The 11687-nt window shown below is 37.8% G+C and overlaps 1 protein-coding gene across 1 annotated transcript; it reads right to left on the bottom strand.

The window, feature by feature from the left end:
* Positions 1–4601: 4601 nt before the first annotated feature.
* Positions 4602–10028, bottom strand: SNAP29 (synaptosomal-associated protein, 29kDa). Its single transcript, XM_009330751.1, has 4 exons — positions 9838–10028; positions 8994–9079; positions 7808–7912; positions 4602–6083 (listed from the first exon to the last, which is right to left on the bottom strand). The coding sequence occupies exons 1-4, from the start codon at positions 9990–9992 to the stop codon at positions 5926–5928; spliced, it is 504 nt and encodes a 167-aa protein (XP_009329026.1). The 5' UTR covers positions 9993–10028; the 3' UTR covers positions 4602–5925.
* Between the last annotated feature and the right edge of the window lie 1659 nt (positions 10029–11687).

Genomic DNA, 11687 nt, shown 5'->3' with positions numbered 1-11687 from the left:
ACATCATATGGTGTGGAATATCCCTTTGGTCAGTTGGGGTCAGCTGTCCCAGCTGTGTCCCCTCCCAGCTTCTTGTGCGCCCCCAGCCTACTTGCTGGTGGGGGGGGGTGAGGTGAGAAGCAGAGAAGGCCTTGACTCTGTGTCAGCGCTGCTCAGCAGTAACGAAAACATCCCTGGGTTATCCACACTGTTTCCAGCACAAACCCAAAACACAGCCCCATACCAGCTACTATGAAGAAAATTAACTCTGCCCCAGCCAAAACCAGCACAGACTGCTATCCATTAACAGAAAAAAAGAGATTTTCAATTTATGTGGAGGAAAAGAAGGATCATCTAGAATGAAGATGCCAAGGAGGTTCCTTGTTTTCCCCAAAATATCCACAGCTAGAGCTGGAAGCCCAGTTTCTAGAAGGTTCTGCCTCGCCAACAGTAAAGTCACAATCTATCTAGACTTTTTATAGCTGAGGCAGGGCTCCAAAGTCACTGTATTTAGAAAACCCTGCCTGGCATTCAGGGATCTTCCTGACTTGGCAGTCTGTCTGTTCTGGGGGCACCTCCCTGCCTTCTTTAGAGTGAGCCTTACCAAGCCTTCAGTTCTGGCCCCAATGCAGTTGTTCTTCATATTTTCCCATTTTGGGAATATGTAATATATTTATTTGGAAGCAAACAAACCAACCAACCACCTGCCAAAACAAAATGAGAATTGTAGAACTCCCTCCTAAAACTAAATCTCTTTTCAGAAGCAGGGAGAAGGAAAAGAGCGCGCGGGTCCTTGATTCCAATAGCACCTGCTCTGCCTGGTTTGACATACTTGCATGAGCACCTTTTACCTCCCCATCCCTCTCTCATTTCCCAGAAAGGCAGGGACTGCGTTGTACGCAAGGAGCTCCTTGAGAAAACACAAAAGCATTGAAATGCCTGACCAGCCATAAACAGATTTGTGTGAAATACGCTCTTGCAAGACTCAGAAGCTGATTCTCCACGCAAGCAGAGCAAGCTAATAATATTCCTAGCAGAGATCCAGAATCCACTGCACTGCTCGATTCTCTACCATCTTCCACTGCGCTCTTCGTATTGTTTTGATTTTTCAATATGCAACAAAGTGCAGAGATGGAAGAGCTCTCCATTTCCATTTGTTGAAGAACTCTTAGCAAAGGCAGCAAAACAAAATTATCTGAATTTTAAAAACCTGTCAATCTCCCTAGCATATTGACTTTCCCTTTTCAGAGCTTTTGTAATAGCACTTCCAAATCTCTGCTTTATGGTATCAAACAAAATTAAGCTCTACTACAAAAAATTTTTCAGAAGCCAAGTTCCTCCCTTCATATACAGATAAGAACCTAACTGAAGGACAGGACATTCTGAAGTTTTCTGCCATCTCCAAATTTGGGACCACATAGGAATATTACATACCTGTTGCTTTTAAGTTTTCAAGATGGTACATATTTTTTTTGCCTTACTCCTGTTCCGCCTGCCTTGTTCATCCAGTTTATGATATCCCCGATAATACCAAGCACTATGGCAAGAGTACTTGTCAAGCAACATCTTGAATTATTTTATCATCACAAGTTGAAGTTTTGCAAAAATAAATGCCTGTTCGTATTCCCCTTTCAGGAGCTAAAAGAATCTACTTAAGACTCAAGTAAAAATGTAATACCCTCTTTTTATTCTCAGAAAAGAAAACCCACCAGCTGCAAACTTATTTCCATTCTGGCACAAACTTAGAGTAGGTCCAGCATTTTAACAGATCTTATTATGGGAAAGAAGTGTCAATGAAGTTGTAATCAAAGAATTTTGGGAAATAAATGCAAAAACTCTCCATTAACAACAAGCACCTTTATTGACCATCTTACCATTCAACACTCATTTCTTTCAATCTCCTAAATTGATGAACTACAGTCCAGTTTGGCATTTAAAGAAAAGAAAGATATTTCAATTTGACTTATATAAAAAGTGTTATACCTGGGTGGCACAGAATTAAAGTACTGTTTAAAAAAAGCCATAGACACAAATAATCACTACCTGCGATTTTGAAAATTAAGCCCCATATATTTCAAAGTCAAAATTAGCACATATCCTCCATATGATGTTATGCTTGTAAAAATGCCTACAAAAATCTGTTTGTTCAGAAGGCAGAGTGGTCGGAAAGTATTTTCTAGTTCACCATTTAACAAATGACATCACTTCACAAAAACAACTAGGCAGCAAAATATTTTAATGTGTGGAATTCAGCTGAAAAAAAACCCTGACACCATATAGTGTCCCAATGATTTCAGTAGGCCAGAGTTCAGCACAGCAACAAATCTTTGTAGTACAGACTAAAATGCAGCTACGCATCATTTGTTACAAATATTTAATTCAGTGCTCAGGAAATTTAAAAAAATCAAATACACCTAGGAATCTAGTAGCCAGGTACTGGTTATTCCCACTTTTTTTTTCCCTTGCTGTTTTAGAGTATATCTTCTTATATCTATGTTACAAAGGGTATGCTACTTCCCGGTGTTTAAAACCTCTTCAAAATTTATTAGCAAACTTCTTGAGAAGCAAGAAAATTGCCTTTTATAAAGAAGAATTAAAATATTTTTTTTTTCTATCTTCTTCTGACCTTAATATTAAACTTCTACTCAAGCCAATAAGAATAAAATTAACCAGAGCTATTGTGCTGCAAGGACACCAATTTCTATGCCAACATAAGTATTAAGGCAAAATCATTTAACTTATCAAGTTAGCGCTTGAGTGTAAATTAAACTTCTTCTGAAAGTCCTATACCCTACACAGGGTACGTTTTTCAGCAGTATTCAAGAAGAAGTAAAACTCCATCTCAGGAAATACTAAGAAAAGCTACTAAGTCCTTCCTAAGACATGCAAAATGACATTTCCTGGAAAGGCAAAAATCATGTGGTTTTCTTCCTTTAAATTTCCCCTTTCTGCAGGATGGAAAGTTATTCTAACGAGCAAAAAAAATTCATCACTATTACAAAATAGTGTTGTCTCCTCATGTCAGTTAGACTTAAGTTCTTTATCAGCATAAAGCATCTGTATGAAAGCTGAGAAAGGGAATTCAGTTTCTAGCAGAAATTCATTTATACCCATGCACAATCTCCCCCCACCCCCCCGAAAAGAAATCCAATGTGAGAAATAATCCTTTAAAACAAGGCCATTAAAAAAACAAAAATAATAAATAGAGCAGGAAAGCCTAAGCAAAGACATACATTACTGAGACAGTGAATGGGATTGTTAGAAGAGATGGGAAGTTAGACCTCTGTATGACTTTCACATGGCTGAGATCCTGGTTTTCTAGTCTGCTTGGATCATGAGGTTCTCAAGGCAGAACTAGGGATTTATTTTTTTATTCCCCTTCCCTGCCTGTGTTTTTAAAGGCATCAAAGATATCCAGGATGCAGTAAACATTTCATAAGGCTAATACAACTAAACAGTTGACCAAAAACTTGAGTTTGTTTTGTGAAATACTTTAGACTAAAAAAATGGAATAGCTTACATCAGAAAGGCAACACACTTCACTCTTAAATCAAGAAGAATTTTTGCTTGGATTCAAGCTCCGCATTTCTTATTACACATAACACAACTAGATCCCCCAGCTACATTTTTCCTCCATTAACTGTAACTTAGTGGACAAAGTCTCAGCATACATCCTAGTTACCAAAGTCTTACTTTGGAAAAAATTCAGTTGTGAAATAGTTGCATACAGGTGAAGGCAGACTCCACACTAAAAGGAGTGTTATTAATTACTATGCAATTTTTTTATATTCCCTGTTCTGGACAGAATTTATACATCCTTTCTAAGATGCAAGTGTTTTTGTTAATCAGCATTAGGATAAGAAAAAAAAAGTAAGTCTTTTCACCCTTTTTATTAAAAGGAGAAAGTCAAATACAAAATTAAACCAGGTATAATCAAGATTTCAATCTTCCTTCACTGAGGTACTTAACATTTTGAAACCTGATGATTGTATCATTTATAAATAAATGTATCAACCATCTTGAGACATCAAATCATATAATTCATAAATATTCTAACAGAGTAAGAGAATTAATCATGGTATACACCCAAAAAGTTAGATGATACATTGATATTATAGTAAGGTTTTTATGGTTCTGAATGAGCATAGATGACAAAGTGAAAACTAAAAAGCAATTAAAGGTACTCAATAGCTCTTGAAGTTTTATGTCGCTGCAAAACACTTTTTTTAGGGACTGAAATCAATGACATCAGTAACATAAGGGGAAACAGAGGCTCACTTTAAATCTAATTCACAACTCTACTTTGCTAGTAATCCCAGGAATAATTTTTTTTCCCATAATACTATGTCCAAGAAGTGTAGCTTTTTCAGTGATATATTTTTCTACAAGCGAACTTTCAGGAGACACAGTAAAACAAGGAAGGCTCAAGTTTTCTTTTATCTCCTTAACAATTGGGTGCACTTTGGCACAAGCGAGCTCAAGGTAACAAATCCCTTGAAAAAAAGGAAAGGGGAGGGTGTGAATGTGATGTTCATGAAGGATACAAGCTTGATAGCCCTAAACACCAAGGTCTTCCTTTAATTCATAAGATAGTTACTTTTTTGAGTTGATGCCACACTATCTCTTCTTAGCTACTCATTGTCATTTGTGATAGCGAGTGTTGCAATACCGACACAGGTCCCTTGGCCTCTCCAAACTGAAATAACTTGCTCTGGGTCTTGAAAACAAGTAAATTCTCATTGTCATGTCTTCAGGCTGGAGCAGAATTGTAATTTTGTTCTACAGTGATACTTACAAAAGAATAAAGCAAACTGGAAGGCCCAACTGGTACCTGGAAGACTCAAAAACGTTTTTGAGCTTTTCTTCATTTGCAGGAACTTTTCATACCTGCTAAGCCAATGCAGAAGTATGTGAACGATAGCTGAGTTTCTTAAAAACAGTCACATCACCCAGGAACACACAGCATCTGCTCAGTCCCTAATCACATTTGAAATAAATGTTAAATTAAAGAACTACCTCCTATGATCTGCTTGTGCAATGTCAGACCAACTCTCCATTTCTAAAATGGAAGCTATTTTTCAAATAGCCACCTAACTGAATAAGCTGAGAAAGAGCAGAAAATAAAAAAGCAGATGGCGACAATTTCTACAAAGAATCTTTAAGAGCACATACGTTTAAGTCCTGATTTTGTTACCCAAACTTTTTGGGTCACTGTCAGTCAACATTTCTTGCAGACCATAAGATACCCTTAGAGATCTTTACTGAAAATACTGTAAAGTTGATAGCATTTAGTGACCCAAATATAAAAACCACGGTTTGTGGATCCATCATTTGGCAAAAGTTATCTTAGGGAAGGGAACATGCACAGGATATTATCATTACTGCATGACACCCTTGATATTTTACAACTTCACAGAACAGTTCGTTCCTTAAGCCCCAGAAATGCCAGAAAACAGTCACTTTGAATTATTTTTACAGCTGGAAATCGGCATTTTTTCAGAATTTAAAATAGCTGTAGGTAAACAGAATTAGCAACATTTGTTCTGAACAAAGCAGCACATTCTGTTCCCCCTGCCCCCTCCCCAAAACAGAGGCAAAACGCAGTTACTTTTCTCATCACAGCTCCCAGGCCAAGGACACTGAAGCTTTGCAGATTGCAAATTCCTCCATGCACATGACGCAGTTATACGACTGAGCAGGGTATCCAGCACAAAAGCATTTACCAAGTGCTGAGAGGTTTTACTCAACATCCACTTTTCCCATGTACATTAAGAAGAAATTTAAGGTATTATGCTGCACTTAAGATTATGCAATTTTAATGACAACAAAATCAACAACATATCAGAAAAAAGAGAAACGGATACTGTCCAAGATTTTTTAAGAGATCGGTTGAGATAAGACATCCAAGAAGAACTGACGCTGGACAAAAACATTTCAAAAAATCCTTTAGAGTTGTCGGACTTTTTTATCAGTGCTTTTAATATTGACGTCCAGTGCCTCTACTTTTTTTGTTAGCCGATCCAGCGTATCATCTTGCTTATCTATTTCTGTCTGCAGACCAAGAGCTAGGTTTTTCAGACGACTCAACCCAGAAGACATCTCATCTGTCAACGAAGAGAGGGGCCATAAGGAATCAAAGCCGTATAAAGCATTCTGTTTAAATGGACACTATCAGGATTCCCTCTTCTCCAAAACACTGCGTTAGAAAATGTTAGTTACAACTGCTCAAGCCTGAGTGTTCTTCTCCAACAGTGGAAGCACCGGTATTTTAACACTTCTACCACATTACTACCAGAAATAATCACTTCCTTCTTTTTTCCATTACAAGTCAACTACAAATGCTTAAAACCAAATTGGATCTTTATAAAATTACATACACTGTAATGTAGTTTTTACTTTTTTTTTTAAAATATTTTATAGAAAATTGGGTGCATCTTTTCTCAGCTCAGTATACACAATATGCTCACTACCTCAATTGTTTATCTTTAAACTTCATGCAGAGATATCATCAGTACACTGAAGACCTAAGCAGTTAATTATTTAACGTAGATGGAAAAATCCCATTTCCAGATTTTCTAATTTGGCTACAAGGAAACTGTTTTACTGCATGGTTGATTGGTATAAATACTTCTGAGGCTAGCAAGTTTTGCATGGTTTGGGAGTAGAACAAATGTGCTTCCACTAACTCTTATGCTTGACTATTTCTCTTTGATTTACTCCTTTCTGATTTCTTTCCAGTCTCTTCTTTCTAGGTCAGCTAAACAGTGACACATGCAAGCAAAGAGGCACTTTGTATATATGCTACAGAACAAAGGAAGAGAAAGACAGCTGAATGTTTTTGGGAAGTAATAAAAGAAATGTAGTAAATTCACAAATTAAATATTTAGTGCCTTTCGATTCTTCTATTTGCTGCAAAACATGCTTATTTCACAAGCTGCGCACAGTTGTAAATTCTTTGGGTCCAAACTGATGTACAATTTAATATCTGAGTTTAACTGTCAGTTAGGTAAGTTGAATGCATCTTTCAATGTAAGTGGTAAGCTTTAGAAAAAGAGGTAGTAAGTATCCATACTGGTATAATCTGGATGTCAATTTGCAGCAGTATTTCCTTATTAATATTACTAGTACCTGCTTAGCACGGTTTTTCAGAATGGATGGATAAGCCTGCTTGTCCTAGTGATATTCCAGTCACAGGACGATTCAAAGAAACATTTTCGTATCCTGAATGCAAGTGTTATGGGATACTTCAGCACCATCTCCTCATTCAAATGACAGAGATTTGCTAGCATATTCACATTTGGTAAGTGTTTTTCTTATTGTCAATATATGATCTAGGGGGACTCATGCTTTTGGTGTGTTTTTTCTTCCCCCGGTCTCTTTGCTCAGGGACAGTTCAAAAATCTAACTATTTCTAAAGCACAAGCATGTTGCAGAAGAGTTGAAGTATTGATGCCAATGGCGTATCAGTTTCCACAGTAGGTTTATACTATTCCAGGCATCCTAGCCAGTTTGTTTCTAGCTGGTTTCATGTGAAACACATTTCTAAATCAGATTTGTTATTAGTATTTGCAAGTAGTTGACCCACAGACATCCCACAGCATTCTACCATTCAAATAACGTATGTTTCAATCAGACTTTGGATTCTGCCATGTAGATAGTTTTGAAATGCAGAATACAAGCCAATGATTTTTTTCTAATTATCAAATTTCACATGTGAACTAAATGAAAAAGTGTTTGTTGGCCATATATTACTTAGTCATCTTCTGTGGCTTAAAAACCAAAACCTGAATATTGTATTACATCAAACAGCTTCAATTTTCTCACTCACCTAAGTTGTTATCAATTTTCTGGTGGTAAGCTCGCAGTTGTTGGTTCTTCGGATAGGAATCCCTTTGCACTGAAGAAACTAAATCTGCTTTGCTGAAATCATTGTCTGTTAAGAGTATGAAATACAGAATATTATGTAATAAAAAAGCTAGCAAGGAGAGGCATTGCAGTTTTAGAAGGGCTATTAAAAAGTAGTCTGACCACAGCTGCCATGTAATCACATAACCTGTTAGCAGGAGTATCGAAAGTAGTCCAACACCACTATCTACAGGGCACCCCTCAAGACAAACAGTTATTAAGCTACAATTATTCTTTTGCGCTGCCTTTTGTAGTTCTACTAGGCAGTTGAGAGAAAAAAAAGAAAAAAACAGCCACCCAACCAAGAAAGCAGGGAGGTTGGTAACTTCTACCAGCAGTTAGCGTTCCCCCAGGTCAAGCCACCAGAGAGTTAATTCTGCCCTCTATTGGACAGACTTTTAATCTCATGTGGCACGGAATGGAGATTGTTACCAAAAAGCATTTCTTTACTTACAGAACTACAACTATAAAGATACCCTGCTGCCTTCTGACTCTTACTAAACGAAATAATTGAACCTCACCTTAAAAAGGAACAGTTACTTTGTACATAAAAGTCATCACAGAAGTTAATTGTGAGAATGGGGAACAAGACCAAACCCTGCACGCTTCCCTGCGTGAGTCAAGTAATGACTTCAGTATGAAGGGTTATAATCCATGTTTGAAATAACAAGGAAAACATATCTGAAAACTATGACAAATGATGGTTAAAAGAGGAGAACCTCTGAACGTACAAGTGAACATTTTGGCAAGCATAGGACAAGGCTGCCTGCACGTTATGTGGATTCTTGGCTATAGTCTCCTCTGCGCAAATATAAGCACCGGATGTTTTTGAAGTCTTTAGTGGATATAGCATAAATCCCCCACAGGAAGGGCTAAATAAAATCTGTATCCACGTGAAAAAAATTCACGTCTTCAGTATGGGTATAAAGAGTTTTAGGGGAAACAATTCCCTAGAACTCAAAGCCGTGAAGGCTGGGATACAAATCTCCAGAGGTTAGGCAGCAGCGTAAGTCAGCAGTTGGGCAGGCTGCAGGGTCTCTGCCTTCGCCGCTGTGCAAGTTTGCCCCACGTGGATGATAGACATTCAGTGTAAAATAAAGTTAACAGACCTGAATTATCTAGCTTCCTTAAATTTGGATGACATTCCTGGTACTTTGACTCTTGTTCTTTACTAGACATCATTGCTTCTTTTAATCTAGTAATAAAGAAAATAAAAAGAAAACATTTCTATGGACCACAGACCTCATTCTGAATCTGTTAAACAAGAACAGGTATCAAATTTATACAAGAAGAGCAAATTTGTTAGACCTGATCCAGAACATTCCTTTAAAATGAACTATTAGCATTTGTCTTCAGTGAAAGCAGAACTGGTCGCTTTAGTGCTGAAAATAGCATATGGAAACTTTGATATCAAAACCAAAACTGTATCTTCTGTCTTGGAGGCATCCTGTTCCTTTCCTCTAGTGGAGGATGGAGGGGGAAGGGAAGGAGGAAATCAATCCATGCAGCATTACCAGGCTTTACATAAATTTCTCAGCTGAAGAGAGACAAGTACTATAAGACACAGTAATTTCACAGCAATTAATTTTTATTTGCAGCTTTTAATAGAAACTAGAGAAATACACATAATATTTAACTGGAAGCATGTCAATGCTACAAATCATGATTTCCTGATAAGACTGAAGCAAGCATGAAAATTCAGAAGACTCTGAAGAATTACTTGTGTAATTTTGTGTAATTGCTTGAATTAATTTCCCACAAATATAAAGTTATTCTTACCACTACAAATATAAATAAAAATATTTTTCTCAGAGTTAAAGGAAAAAGGTAGCTAGACACCATCTCAGGAGTTTACTTGACAGAATCAACAGATCTTTTAAGTTCTGATTTTCTGGTGACATATCAGAGATGCTGTGGGAAATAAGTCCCAAGTAAAACGTTTATTTTACTTACCTACTGTTAGCACAATATTCAGGGGTTCCATTCTGCTCTGGCTTGCTCTCTGGAGGTTTGGCTTTGAAGTAGTTTACCAAGCCCCCCCAAACACTCTTAATGCTATTTATGTGCCTTTGACTTGTCTTCAAGTCCTGGTCCATTTTATCTACCATCTGTTCTGTGCGCTTCAGTGCCTCTCCTTGACGTACGAGCTCCTAACAGATACCGACAGAAAAGGAGAAGCTAGTAAAGCCAAGATAAACCGAAACATCAAACATTTTTAACAGACACTCTAAAGAAAAATAACAGAGTTCCTTCATCTGTGTAGATTACTTCTAAAGGCATACAGCTTTTTTCCTCACTCCTTTTCCACCAGGGCATTTCAATCAAGAGTTGCTAGCCAGCCATAGCATTAACCAGCTGTAAAATCCTCATCACTACGCAATGCCAGTTTCCTGACACCTACTACAAACAGGATCCAGGAATTTTCTGTATTGACCTTTTGTCAGGTTGACATTTATATCTGTTCTTGATAGAACAAGCATGGCACCAGATGGGTGATGTAGTGAAAATGCAAAAGTTAATGGCAGGGAAATGAACAAGCAGAACTATTTCTAGTTGTGAATGACACCTTCACTGGGAAGGGATACTATTTTCACATTACTGGGATGTTCGTGATAATTTGGAAACAGAATAACCAAAGGAAATAAATGCAAATAGAGTTTTCCCATACTGCAGGAATAATCTTTTAGCTAATACTAAACAGTGCAGGATTTAGAAATTTTGATATATACAATTATGTTATTTTCTAATTCAGCAGCACAAACACTATTCCAAAGAAATCCAAAGATTTATTCTGGCAGGAAGGTTGCCTGCAGCTAACATTAGTGCAAAACAAAAAACTTGCATTCATATTCTCTCTAAACTTTGGGGAATCCTAGTTGAATATTCTCCCTCTCCCCCCCCCCCCCCCCCACACAAACACAACCATAGAATCCCCTTAGCTTATTTGGCAGTGTTATAATCCTTTCTCTCTTCTGTTCCTTTAAAGGAAACCAAACTTTATCTTCATGTGCCAGATAAGATCATTAGAATAACTGAAGAGATTATTTTCTGATTGGAGATAAAGACAACAAATAGAATTCTCAGATGAATTTACTACTTCAGTGCTCAGTGACACCCCCCCCCCCCCTCCCAATAAAGCAGCAAACACATACAGTTGAAGTTCTATCACAAGCCCTACGTTAAGCCTCAATTCTTGATTCCTCATTTGTGCTTTTCTGGACAAACACATCACGAGTCCGCAAGCTCGCAGAAGTGCCACCGAGAACCCTCTTCGGCACAAGCACCTGCTGCAGCTTGTGGATGCGCTCGGGTTAATTTAGGCAACCTCGTTACCAACGCTCGAGGAAACATCCCATTAGCAGGTGACACAAAGGACAAGCTCTTTAGGAGCGACGCCTCTGAGCATAAACTCTATTCTGAAACAAGGCCAGAAGAATGAAGGAAGTGATTAATCGGGACGAAGGGAGCACATCACAACCAACTAACAGGGCAGGCTCTTCATTTAATCAAGAGAGCTGCTGGAAACTTTTTAGTCAGATAAAAATAGGCATAGATGCCATTAATAAGACTTAGTAAGAATGGTTAAAAGCAGCTGAAAACACAGCCAAGACCTAGTCTCAGTATTGTACAGATAGAGAGGATCCAGCTGGGAATTTTTCCTCAAAAACCAAACCGCCTCCACCCAGAAAATCAGTCTGCAGTAACACAGAGGGATATGTTATCTCCGAAACACTGAGTGACTCCAAAAAGAGACGTTTCGGGAGACTTTCAGGGGAAAAAGGGAAAACAAGACGCGCACCCCC

The sequence above is a fragment of the Pygoscelis adeliae genome, unplaced genomic scaffold (assembly GCF_000699105.1).
Source record: "Pygoscelis adeliae isolate BGI_AS28 unplaced genomic scaffold, ASM69910v1 Scaffold358, whole genome shotgun sequence".
In the NCBI taxonomy this organism is placed as follows: Eukaryota; Metazoa; Chordata; class Aves; order Sphenisciformes; family Spheniscidae; genus Pygoscelis; species Pygoscelis adeliae.
This window is presented reverse-complemented; position numbering and strand designations above follow the sequence as displayed.

Coding starts and splice junctions, on each gene's coding strand:
- SNAP29 (XM_009330751.1), bottom strand. CDS start 9,992: ATGGTAGATAAAATGGACCAGGACTTGAAGACAAGTCAAAGGCACATA. Junction 9,080..9,837: donor GAATATTGTGCTAACAGTAG/GTAAGTAAAATA, acceptor CTTTATTACTAG/ATTAAAAGAAGCAATGATGT. Junction 6,084..7,807: donor GAAAATTGATAACAACTTAG/GTGAGTGAGAAA, acceptor CTTCGTTGACAG/ATGAGATGTCTTCTGGGTTG.